Source organism: Oxyura jamaicensis, chromosome 8 (genome assembly GCF_011077185.1).
Source record: "Oxyura jamaicensis isolate SHBP4307 breed ruddy duck chromosome 8, BPBGC_Ojam_1.0, whole genome shotgun sequence".
Taxonomy (NCBI): Eukaryota; Metazoa; Chordata; class Aves; order Anseriformes; family Anatidae; genus Oxyura; species Oxyura jamaicensis.
Window position 1 is genome coordinate 2320328 of NC_048900.1, and position 13929 is coordinate 2334256.

Here is a 13929-nt window from a genome sequence, read left to right on the forward strand (position 1 = left end):
ATTTCTTCTTAGTTTTCTTAACTCTAAAAAAGAATTATACCTCTTTATGACTGTAACAACCAAGTAGAAACCAAATGCAATGAAACTATCCCAGCCTAATATTGTAATCCACTTGTTCAATAATTTCTATTTCTTTGCATTATTTTTATTTTATTATCCTTTTATAATACCCTCAAATATATCTATAAAACTTTACAGCCCTTTTCCAATGGCATATGGTGTGTGTTGTGAAGAGAAGCATGTTTATGAGCTGCAAGTCAGGAAGAAAATGAAATTACCCTTGTGGGACTGAGACAGGGAGAGTTGACTATGGTTATGAGCTGAGGTTCTGATGTATCCACCACTACCTAATTCTTAATTCTCCAAGTTTTCATTGCAAGAGAATTATCTTGTATTGGACCGATAACACTGCACAATCTCTCAACACTTGAAACTGAAAGCAAGTTATGTTGTGACACAGACCCTTTCACAGCAGAAGCTGGCTAATTGTGAAAAGCTAGCCGGGAATGAATTCAAAATTAATTTTAACTGAATTGACATTAATTCCACTAGAGATGTGGAAAGAAATATTCAATGTACCTAGGTGCATCTCAAGAACTGTTTGTCATATCTTGATCCAGTTCCACTTTCTAAATGAACATCAGTCAGTTGGGATAGGACCTAACAGCAGAGAGTTACTTGTCTTTGAGCTACATGGGCTTAAATGTGGCTGGTCACAATACTCAGTCCTGGGTTTCTAAAAAAAAAAAAAAAAACACATTCAAAGTGGATGAGAAGGAAATGTTATTGTTTTTATTGTTGTTTTGTTTTGTTTTCTAAATGGAGGCAGACTTTCAAGCCTTTCAGACTGTAAATTCATCACTCAATGTTGTTATAAATAACTTTACAAACAATTCACACCCCGTAGACTAAAATAAGTGATAAACAGCAGAGAAATAAATTAAGTCCTATGGAAAAATGTAAACACTTTCTCCTCCATCTGCTTTATCCTGGTAATTATGGCCAAAATCCAGCAGCAGACATAGACGTCCGCCCACAGAGCAGGCACCGTAGGTCAAAAACCAAGCTTTGACAAACTTGCTATTAAAATGGCTGTAGTCTATCAAATAAATGATTATGATTTTGTTGTGAAGAGAAAGAGAGGAATTCTGGACCATGAGACATTAATTAAATTTGCTCTCTACCACCCTGAGCAGCAGCCCCTAAAGACCATGCTCACTCTTGTTCTCACTCTTTTATAAATGTTGATTATGAAAACCACATTCGTGCTACAGTTGCCAAAGGATTCCTGGTGCTCCTGCTATAACAGGTATGGTTAGAGGCTTCAGAACGTCCTTTATGCTAATGTCAATGACATGTGAGTTGTTTGTAGTTTAGTGATACATTTTGAGCAAAAGCGAACATGTAGATATATTTGTGCTTATAGAGCTTTGTGGTTTTTGATGAGCTTTCTGGTTTTCAATTTACAAATGGAAATTTTTTAAATGGACACTCCAAAATGTCAGGAGTGCTCAGCATTTGAAAGAAGGCTCAGTAAAGGCAGTGAAAAAATGCTGGTAAGTCTGGATTAATTTTTTAGTCCGGAATTGGAAAGAATGCCTTTTGGCATATCTTTCATATTTTACATGAGAACACAACTATTCAGGAAATATTAAGTAATGATTAGCATCTAGTATGCAATGCTCTATGATGTAATGATAAGTAATATAAATAAATAAAATTATAATAGATAGGTTATAGAATTCAACTACATTAAACTCAACTGCAAGGTCTGGTCTTGAAAGATGTAAAAAAAAAAACACCATATGCAGTATTTCAGTGATAAACTTCTGGGTTCCTCATGAATCCAGGCATACTGTATAAAATAACACAGTATTTTATAGTTTGTATGTATAAATAAATCAGCAACTTGGAAGAAAAACTACATAGTAATAGCAACAATGCATTAATTATTCCAAGCAGTCAAACAGGAAATGGACAAAATGATTAACGAAGGAACAAATACATGACATGATATATCCTGACCAATATATGGGTTAGGCATTGATTTAGACTGGATAGTTCCAAACGTAGCAATGAAAACAGAGATGTGGCATAAAAAATAAAAGGGAGCTATTTCATTAAAACTAATCTGCTCAGTTGAATGAAGGGCAAACGAGGTCTTACCAACTCGAGGATTAGACCCACCTTCTTAATAATAGCTAGGGTAGGTGTCCTTAAACATCAACCATCAGAGTACCCAAGCGCAATCAGCGTGAATGAGATCCCAGGAAATCAATAAAATTCTTGCCAGGCCCCTTCAAACTATTACAGAGCCCCAACATGCTCCAGAGCTGCAGATTACCGGCTGGCTGTAATTGCTCCCTGGAACAACCCAAACACGGTTCCAGGCCCTTAATGAATTCTGTACAGCATGGATAGGTCAGCAAGTGCAGAAACCTCTTTTCTCAACTCTACGTGTAGAAACGGGGTGCCCACCATCTCCTGTCAGTTACGGGGGGCAGTTGCCCCGTGCCAATGTATGGCTAATGGGCAATGAAACAGAAAAACATTTCTAATCCATTTGTCCACAAAAACTCAGAAAGTACCGTGTTCAGAGCTGAGGCATCCATGTGGTTGGATCAGAAACACAGATGATTACAGGAAAATTTTCACTGCTTTTTATTTGCAATGAAAATAAAATGAGTGGGAAAGGACATAATAATGATCCTTAAGTAAGGTCTTAATCATTAAGCAGAGAACATCTCAATTACATATGGTTAGATATTGTTGGCTCCAACAGCTTACACTGAGCCACTGTCTAAAGACATGTTAGGATGCAGTGGCTTCCAAGGGTAGCCCTTAGTACATACACAGCTGAAATGCTGGAAAGGGCTATACACTAGCATGTGAAAATCAGACAAGAAAGGTCTACGCACCCAACACGTACTCCTGGTAACCTGAAATTTCTCCTGGCAGGACTTTTTCCAGACTTCACGCATTCAAGTCTTAAAAGTCCTCCCTTCCTTTAATCTCAGCAACACAGCATGAAACTGCCATCATTTCTACAAAAAGGCTTGCCTTCCAATCAGGATAATTTTTCTGCTCCTCTTCCTGAACATTTCTTTTTTTTTTTTTTTTTTTTTTTCCTTCAAATTCAGCTCATCAGTCTTGGTTGAATTCTCACTCTACATCATAAAATTCCCCTCTCTCAATTGATTGCAAACCTCAAATATTTGTAGACCACTGAGTTCTTCACCTGTTATGTTTATACATGTCATTTAGAAAGGACATATGGACACTTTAAAGTTTAGCTTCTTTAGCCTCTCCCCATAAACCACTCCTTCCACATTTCTGGTACATCTGTTTATGTCACTACACCTGTGGCTGCACTTAAGAGCCAAATCCACTCCTAAGTCACCTAAGAGGTGTCAAGAAAATTAACTGAGAAGTCACAAAATCCCTCTCAAAACTAGCACAAGAATAAAACAGTTCTTGGGAAACAGTCTGAAAAATAATATTTAGTCTGCTATGGCCAATTGTACAGAATTTGTTTTGTGCTTTCCTTACACGAGCATTGTGGCTCACAGAGCAGCTTGCTGTCTGTGTAGCTTCCTCAGCTGAGGAGTTTAAGGGACAATGTTTATTTCAGAGGCTAAGAGCCCAAGTCTTCACCTGCACATCAGTAAGTACATCTGTCACTAGTACCATAAACAAAATGAGGACACAAATAAAAGCAGCTTTTACTAGTAATAGCTACCCGTAGTTACAGAAGAGACATTTCTCATTGCATACATGTTTCTAAGCCACCTGGATATCTGTAGGATATACCCTGCATCTCCAAAAGACTACACCTCAGATAATATCAAGCATTTTACCAGTTCTTAATGAATAATAAGATGGTTAGAAGTACTGCTTAGAAATACACAATATTGTTAATAAATGACTTGTCTCACCAGGGGTAGATTCTAGAGGAAGAATTTCATATCATCAGGTTCTCAGACTAGTAATTATAGCTTACATTTTGAAAGGCACAACCTTGCTTTCACAGATGCCATTTGCATCAAAATCTGCAAAAATCAGGGAGAACAGTTTTGCACACACAAATTAATTGCTGATATTTGAGTGCTTGAACTCCAGACAATTAGATATCAGTCACTACTGACCAGGGCTTTGTGACCAGTGAGGACACAAAGAAAAAGGCTCTGCAACTAATACCAATCCCATGAATACTGCAGTGTCCTAAACATCCCCAGACTCTGTAGTTTCACCTGACAAAGAAAAATCTCTCTGGCAGTAAAAGCTGGTACTGAACCCAAGGCTGGAGGAAGAGGCTGGGGGAAGGGGAGAGAGAGACTGATTTGCTTTCAATGAATATGAAAAAGCTGATCTCTGCCATTGAGGAAAATTCTTGCACCAGCAAGTGCTGACTGATTGCAATGAGGAATGCTTTATCACCAAGATCCAGACACCCTTTCATATGGTGATTATTATTCCTGTCATGACCCTCTGGTCATCAAGCCACAGTGTCTTTTGTCACGAAACATCTATCCAATAAGGAATAATCTAGGAATAAGCCTGTAGCATAATATCTTCTACTTGCTTATACACACAGCAGGAGTAGGAAAATCTTCTTCCAATGAGTTATTACCTGCTCTAATCCACTTTGGAAAATAGCGGTATTTCCTTAATTTTGTGAAGCACGCAAACATTTTTTTCACAAGCCACAGCAACCTGAATAGCTCAGCCCTGAGTTGAAATCAAATCTCTCAGGTAGTGACAAATGGTCCACCATCACCACCAAATCCATGGTAGCATAGAAATTGTCAAACATTCCCATTAAAACTTGATAAGGACATGTAAAGGCTGAACTGTGCACCATCCTGCCTCTACTTTCAATTTCATATCATCTTCGAAAAGGCTGAAGTCTGGCCTAAATCCTGATGCCATTCTTGGAGTGACAGCTATGACAAACGGAGGCTATGCATGCCCAAAGCCCCAAGAAATGCACGTGCCACCTAGCAACCTTAGCTCTCCTTTAGTTCCTATACACTAAAACAATGCTAAATTCTTTACTATTGTCCATATTAATACTATCCAACTATATAATTCAGCAGAACCAATTACAATTTTCATGCCTTATTTCTCTGGCTTCTCTAATTTTGCTGGTTGAGAAAGGGGCTCCCGCCCTGCAGCCACAGACAGGGCACACTGCACTGAAAGCATCCAGGAGGAAGGGCTGGGGAGCCCTGCTCTGACAGCAGACGCGAGAAGCCATGTCTGGCCACGTCAGCCAATTCCTTCTGCCTTTTCTGTCCCTATTGCTTTTGTAGATCACCTAACATGAGGGCTGTTTGGAAGTTTTTAACTGGCTAGCAAGCTAACCCTAAGTAACAAATACAACAATACATATACAACTGCACGGAATAAAAAATTAATGGTGTTGGAGAAGGATGATGCACAGAGACATTATGTGTGACACTGGGGAGGAAGTGGGGGTAAGTGCGCATGGTTAATATGAAAAGATGTCAAAAAAAATGAAGCATAATAATAGTGCAATTTATCCTTGCTAAACGTACTGCGCTGTGCTATAATTAAATATGAAAACCTAAATTTATCTCTATGTTCGGCTGTCATTAACTTAACAGGGAGTGCACATGTTCTAATCTAATGGCTGATTTTTTTCTCCATGTGCAGCATATTAAAATGTATATTAGCCTCAAGGTGCATAAACACAAAATAATAGACCAAAGGTTTTGGCCTGTGGAGAAAAAAATCCATGCTCAAAGGCCGTCAAGTAGCTGGTGATGCAGGGGAGACACTCACTTAGCCTCATTAAGCCAAAGCTCTCTTTTGCTTGTCTTTTGTTCTGCATGACAGCAGCCTCTTTGTTGTATAATAATTCATTCCAAGTTCGTTCCAAGCTACCGAAACTGGTGAACTGTGGCCATTTTAATGAGCAGTATTGGTGGTATGCATAATCTGGAAGCCACGTGGACCAGGCAATCACAGAGCACTGCAGCCAGCAAAATGAGATACTGTCGAAATCACAAATTTGTCAAGTTGTTTTTGGACAGGGTATTATAATAAGCACTAAAATATGCATCTTATTACTCTGCATCTGCCAGTCAAAGATCACTGTAATGAATGCATGCTGCAGGGTATGACCAGGCCGTTTTCCTAAGTAAAACAAACTGCAGAGTACAAAAAAAGAATTATGTATTTTTGGCAGCGCCTGTTTTTTTTAAAATCCTTTTGCATCAAGAGTTGGATTTTCCTGGCTTGATGTCAGTTGCCAGCAGTGAACACACTACAACCACCACAGCCAAGGAGTTAATGCGAATACATTGTTTCTTAATAGCCACATTTACTGGCTGTGAATATCAAACTTTAAACTCAGTGCTTAAAGCAAATTTAGCATACAGTACGTATAAAACCCACAAAGATTAAACTACTTACATCCACCTTAATAATCCTAGTTCCTTTTCTTTTATCCATTTCTACTGCAAATGGCTTCACTTAGGGAAGATACATTTTATATAACAAACTATGGTCTTCCTAAGAAACAACACTGTAGATAATCACAACATAAACTTCCATAATAGACCCATTAAGAAAAAAATAACGTTAGAGAGGTTTTTTCTTCACATATTGTTTGGGCCAGGGATTGCTTTTGGCTTGCAAACACTGGGAGATTCACCTAAAATCCATCTTTTTTTCCCTCTCTTACTCTTCTTCAGAATTGGCAACGGGAGTAAGGGAAGAAAGATTTCTTCACTAATGATCATTTTTAATGAGATCTCTAAACCACCATTTGATGGTGTTTCTGCATTTCTAGCAAATGCACAGTGCTGGAAATGAGGACAGTTCTTTACCATACTGGAAAGCCTTGCCTGCCCAGAGAGCAGTCCACAAGGAGCACTTCCAAACATGAGGGGTGAAAACCTCTGCTCAGTGAAGGTAGTCACAGGCCTTGAAGAATCTGAAAGCAGCCAAAATTTGGTGCATGCATGGCAACAGTGTACTTATACAGCTGGTGGTTCACAATTTATTCATTTGATAGCAGAGCTAATTTAATACTTCATATGAAATCTTCAAGGTTTTGCAAGATGTTTTTTTCTCTGCCATATAAAAGGCCGTTTAGATTTGACAACGATCATGTCAGAATGTAGCAGGTTGGTACTCAGAAGAATCAGATTCTAGTACCCATAAATACTCAAAGGGAGTGCATATTTTAGTCTTAACAGGAATTCCATGCATTCTAGAAGAAAATCAGCACTTTGCTAAATTCCAGTAAGGAGAATTTTCAATGAAGTTCATACACAGGATAGCGTATGTTCAGGATCGTTCTCTTTGCTGGAGAAACTGTCTATTGATGTTTTTTTATCAGTCATGGCTCTAACGTTTTCATTACAGCACCATCCTAACAACTGATGTGGATTCACTATGAAAAAGAGTTTGCTTCAGGTTTTGGATGTTTCTGAAATCAAGACACCTAATTAATTACTTTATTATTATTATTATTTAGCCTCCAAATGTCTTTTTTTTTTTTTTTTTTTTTTTTTCTTCTCCAAATCTTCTGGTGCTGGAAGTGATCTATTAGGTACGCATATTTACCTCTTCTTATAAACCCATAAATTGCCGTATTTCTAATGTTTAGCTACCTGGCATGTATAGAGGCCACTGTGTTAAGTATGATTTTATAGCTGACATTAGGTGGAAGTTTATACAGAAGCACACTATACCACTTCTGTTACCATCAGCTGACACCAATGTATTTCTTGGACATAATCACTTCAGCTCCCTGGAGTAAGATCAGTGAGCAACTAATAAAAGATTCCTGTAATAAACAGACAAGGTGAGACAGTGACTACGCAGGGGAGATCAAATTGCACCTCTGGGGAATACTGTACCTTGTCTGGACGCCTGGTGAGAACACAGTTATCTTTATCACTCCTGTTGATATATCTTCCCAAGGAACTCAGAAACATGATTCTAAAACACAATTCAGTTAATTCGGGATTATAAGGCCACTAACTGTGCTCTCCCTCTCTCTTATGCAGCCACCCTAATAATTTTGGGTTGTAAGAGCATGCCGTACATCTTAACTGTCTGCCTTGTTGCATCATGTATTTGATCTCAGTCTACATTCATGCTGAGGTAAGTGTCCTTTTACAAAAGTTCTTCCTTGAGGGAGTTCAGTGAGAAAGCACTGTGCTGTCATCATTACCTTGCCACTCTCTGCTCTCAGTGTCTAGATTTGCAAACTGAGATTATAGCTGAGACAAGCTGACAAGGTTTATTTCATGCATTTAATAGAAAGGTGATTCAGGTGGTATTAATGACAGTCATCTGTGTCAAAGTTTCAAAATTCAGTTCCTCCCACAGAAAAAATAAATAAATCTAAATAAGCTATCAGAAGAGCGATGAGGAAGAAAGCCCTGAAGACGGGCTCTGTCCACCTTTGTGAGTCTGATGCAGCATCTATGTAAAGACTGTCTTCAGAGTGGTTACAGAGAAAGGCTAAGACCCTAGTAAAGAATGAATAAAATTGGTGGAGCTAAGGAAAACAGAATCACCCAGTGACTAGAAGCCATGACTGAGGTTAGCATTGCTAAGTGGGAATCTCACTGATATTACAGGTAGTATAGCATTATAAGTCACATCTTGGGACAATGGCAAGTACTGACTGCACCAGCAACCACTATATTAGCAAACAGGGAAAAAGCTAGCATTATAGAGAAGACTAATAGAAAATCTGTACCAGCTGCCTCAAAGATGATAAATTTAGGGTCTATAGACCAACAAACACATTATGAAACTGTGAAAAACATAAAAACAGCACTTGAGTTTCCAAGATATTTTCTGATACTGTGATTGATCTAATTCGTTAAGGACTATAAGTTAGTGGATGAAAATACTGGTTTTATTCATGTAGATATATGAACATGAACTGATCAAAATGATTCTCCTTTTCAGCCAAAAGTAGGTATGCCTATTCATAGACTGCTTAGCATATCACACTATCTGGCACAGTATTTTTAGTATTGTTTCTGTTTAGGAAGGAAATTGCTGTGGTAAATGTAACAACTGACAGTGATAACTGTTCAGTTTGTCATTTCTCTGGTGTCTGCATGGCAAGACAGCTTCAGTTTGATGTCAGGTGAACAGTTTAGAAGTAAGAATTTATCTTCTAGTTGACTCTGGTCATCATATACCACAATATTTCATAACAAAACTCTACTGTGTCACTCTTGTGGCAACACTGCACTCAGCGTCTATTTGATACTGATCCCAGGGCGGGAATTGAATTATCAAAAGGCTAGTGCACTGCTACATACAAATATGGACATTAATGTTCAATATCGCATTGTGAATCAAAATAGATAACATAACAAACATTACAAACATACTTAGGACCAGTCCTAATTCTGTAATATATTGAGGACTAGGAAAGGCTTAATGAATTGCATACCATCAGAAGGCAAGCAGTTCTTGATACTTTTGAAAATTATTCTTGTCCTGCAGTTCCTTCTCATTAAATTATCAGTTGCCTGGATTATCCCCATGTTTCCACATGAAAATCAACAGGAGTTCTGTCACTTACCAAATTGAGAATCATTCCCTTCTATTTTTACATTTACTGCAACTAAATTAGATTTTTTTTAAATTAGCATCTTCACTTTTTTTTAAATGCAAAACTTCATCAGTATTTGCTGTTTAGTTTCTCATGGGGTCTTACTGAAGAAACTGCATTTCACCTTACAGTAATGAGGAAGTTTTTTTAAAAAAACTTGGAAGGTTTTAAAAATTGCAATGAAGGATTTTGGCTGTCACTTTTTAGTCTATGTATAAGATACGGACATGAGTTTTATCAATGAGAATATACACATCACACCAGTAGGCTACCTCCTCTTTTCCAAATAAAGAGTTAGGACATCCTTTTCAGTGAATTTAATTTAGAAAGAAAACCAAGAGTGTGTGTTATTACTTGCTGCCAAGCACGCTAGATACCTGTGTTTGAATCTAGATGAAACTGCAGTACTTAACTGAATTTGCTAGGCACAAGTACATGAAATCCAATATTGATAATAATTTATGAAGGTAAGAATACTGGTTCCTATAGTATTGCTAACATAGTTTATGATAACATAATTAGTTACACTAATAACACTGCTTAGGCACAGTCTTGCTAATTATGATATTATAAATATTAATGATATCAAGCCTTTGTATTTGATTGCCCCTGGTAGGATCATTTATCACTGTATTTCCCTTTACCCATGTTGTATTATTTTTCTTCCTTTTCCTTTGAATGTACTTTCCTGAACAGTCATCCCGAGCTTTGGTCTAAAATATATCACTACCTTATCAATGGTGCAGCCTGGTTAACTTTATATTTTATGATTTAGTAGCAATGATCCAATGATATAATTCTGTGCTAAGGGCATTCAAATACACAATTACTTATATTCTGTACGTCTTGCTACTTTTAAATGTCTAACAGACCCAGCCAGACACGATTACATAGGGCTTTGTTTTCCATTCTTTTTCATGTGACCTGTTTCAAGTTAAGATTCCTTTGAATTATTAAATGCTCCCTTAAAGCATCTTTTCACACTACCTTTTTAAATTTAATTATTGATGTAGTGACAAGCGGAAAGGACTAAGACTTGTAATTTTTTTTCTCAATCAAAAGGACATGAGAAACATCTTTGACAATGGTTGTCTGTTTAGTAAAATAAAAAGATAATACAAAGAACACTGAAAGCAGCTTTAAAGAAGAATTGCAAAAAATCTCTGTCACATGAATTGAAAATGCTGTGTACGTTTCCACAGGTGTTAAAGAAAGGAAGTTTGAATACAGAATCACACACAGAATCACAGAATCATCTAGGCTGGAAGAGACCTCCAAGATCACCGAGTCCAACCTCTGACCTAAAACTAACAAATCTTCCACTAAACCATATCCCTAAGCTCTACATCTAAACGTCTTTTAAAGACCTCCAGGGATGGTGACTCAACCACTTCCCTGGGCAGCCCATTCCAGTGACTAACAACCCGTTCAGTAAAGAAGTTCTTCCTAACATCCAACCTAAACCTCCCCTGGCGCAACTTTAGCCCATTCCCCCTCGTCCTGTCACCAGGCACGTGGGAGAACAGACCAACCCCCACCTCACTACAGCCTCCCTTCAGGTACCTGTAGAGTGCAATAAGGTCGCAACCCTTTGAGACTGGTTTAACTGCTTAACATAAGTAGATGAAAATGAAACTGCTTATATCTTGTTTTATTTTTAAGCAGTGTATTATTTAGAGCTTTAGGAATGGGATTGTCTTTTCTCCTGAAAGGTAATGTTATAATTTTCAGAGCTCCACAGAGAACAATAATACACCAGTCTCTAATCTCCTTCTAAATCCAACTCCAGTCATCAGCAATGATAAGCAGAGATTTGGAGGTGTTTGACACTCCAAATCCTATTCTTTTGTAATTCTTTACTTTTTACAACATTTTCAACACTGTTGTATCAGATTTTTAGAAGGATAATCAATAGGCATGATGTATAACTGAAATCAGTCTTCAAAGTGATCCCCTCTAGTAACCAGAAACAAAAGCTCTGCCTCCCTGCTGTGCACGTATTTTGCTTAGAGCAGTAGGCAGCAGGGCATCAGTAGGAAGCCAGTTACATCTCCCTGCTTCTCAGCATGGATCAGCAGGTGTCCTAGTGCAGGGGTGTGCAGTACTGGGGCAGCTGCAATCTACTGCATCTGGAAAAATCTTCAAAGACGTTTTTGTAGTAAGGAACTACTAGAGAGACAGTCCAGAGGTCAGGATTTCAGAGAGACCGTAGTGCACATTCCTATTCCACCACACTTTCTAGGTTTAAATGACCTTGTGGAATTTATTATTCAGTGTTGCTGTTCCTCACCTGGAACTTCCCCTGCCTTGAAAAGGGTATGGGAATGGGTACACATGAAAGACCATGAGATACTCAGGTATGATGGCAGTAGAACCACTGCTATCTGATCTAGCATTCCAACTAGCAGCGTGGTTGTGACAGAAGCTGGCTCAGCTGGTCAAGTCCAGTGCTAGGTGGCTGAATGTTGCACTATGGGCAGAACACCCTGGCACTTCTGGCACAGTACTAGTATCAATCTGAATCGAGTTGTTGCATTAAAACAAGCAGTTCCAATGCAATTGCAATTTTACATCCTACACTTTAAAAAAAGACATGCTGTTATAAACAAAGTAGAGACATATTTACAATAAAAAGGTTATTGCAGATCAAGTCATTTCAAGTTTGTCTGCTCAAGCTGCCCTCAGATATTTGCTAATACCCTGGAGAAAAAAACAACCCTGGAGTTGGTGATTAGCTGTGACAGCAGCAGTGGTTAACCAAGGTAGTTAGCATACAACGAAGATGGAATTGCATAGACGTAACGTTAAAGAGGAATGGCAATGAAACTACATACCTTTCCTATCAGATCAGCAATTCTAGGGATTGGTTTTCCTTTCTGATGGCGCATGGTTGCAGGACTCTGTCCATTCCAGTCTTGGAGTTCCTCAATGCTTTTCAGGTAAAGAAGAGCTCGCAGTCCAGTGCAGTAGTCATCAATAACAGTGAAATCTTGATTCTGGATTGCACTGCACACCTGTGAAATGTAAATACAGTTATAGCAACATCCTGGCAGAGGAGCACAAGAAGTTAGCAAGCTTTTTGGACTCACCGATTTTCAGATGACCCTTACTGAAACTTCACTGACAAAGAACTATAGGAATTCAGGATATTAATTGGCTGCTCGATCTAATGTCATGATAGCCACCAGTGTAGTTCAGGAAAAAAAAGGACTCAGTAACATTGGTTATGCCCAGCTTTCCTAATGGCAGCCCTTAGACCAGATCTGAAGGCTGTTCAGAAGCAAGCCTGCACACCCAGCCCCCCTGTGCATCTTTCAGGACTCTGCTGCTGAGCCTGCAGGCCTCTGCCTGCAGACACGGGGTATATGCCAGCCTGCCCTGTTTGGGAAGCACAGACATAGCCATTTATGCCCCAGTCAAACAAATCAGAGAACTACAGATTTGCTGAGGTTACAAGGCTTCTCTAGAGATTGTAAAGTCCAATCTCTCGGCTCAGAGAACGATCGACTAGAGAAGGCTACCCAGGACCGTATCCAGTTGGGTTTTGAATATCTCCAAAGATAGGAACACCACAACCACTCAGGGGAATTTGGTCTAGTGTTCAATCACCCTTACAGCGTTCTCTTTTATTTAAATGGAATTTCCTGTTTTCCAATTTATGTCCTTTCCCTGGATATTCCTGAGAAGAATCTGGCTCCAATGAAGGTGTCTCAGCACACAGTATCCACTAAGCAGACCTAGTATGGGCAACCATAAGCAGATACACTAAGCAGATACTGGTATGGGCAACCATTGCCAGGCATGGAGCAGAACGATGCTCCCCTTCTGCTAATTAGTATTTGCCACTCAGCGATACTTGGAGGCCAGGCTACTTTATTTTAGGTGCTTTAAAAACACAGAGAGCAATATATCTTTATAAACATGCAAAGAAATGATCCCTGATCTGTAGGCATGGAACTACCAATAGCAGAGAATAGCCTGATTATTTGCATGGATTTTTCTAGATTACCTTGTGGATATCAGCTCAGATTTAAACCCACAGAGATACCCAACTAAACTGACAACAAGTGAGTAAAATATCCCTGACTCTTCTCTCAACACATTTTTATGAGCTAAACCCTAATCCACCACTGAAGAGCGGCAGGGTCAGTTGACTACCACTAACTGTCATTCCCTGGAAATGCTCATAAATTCCAGCTGTGTCAGTGTTTTCAGCTTCTGATTCAGCTTTTATTCTAAAAACTAAAACCAATTCTGCTGATAATACCTGCATTTACATACACCCGTGATAAGCACAACAGTGAATAGCTACC

The 13929-nt window shown here is 38.7% G+C and overlaps 1 protein-coding gene across 1 annotated transcript in view; it reads right to left on the minus strand.

Moving 5' to 3' along the window:
• DPYD (dihydropyrimidine dehydrogenase) overlaps window positions 1-13929 on the minus strand; it is a 338501-nt gene that overhangs the window by 33198 nt on the left and 291374 nt on the right. The window contains exon 20 of the mRNA XM_035333208.1: window positions 12451-12630. Coding sequence (XP_035189099.1) covers window positions 12451-12630 — 180 coding nt within the window. The remainder of the gene's footprint in view (window positions 1-12450; window positions 12631-13929) is intronic.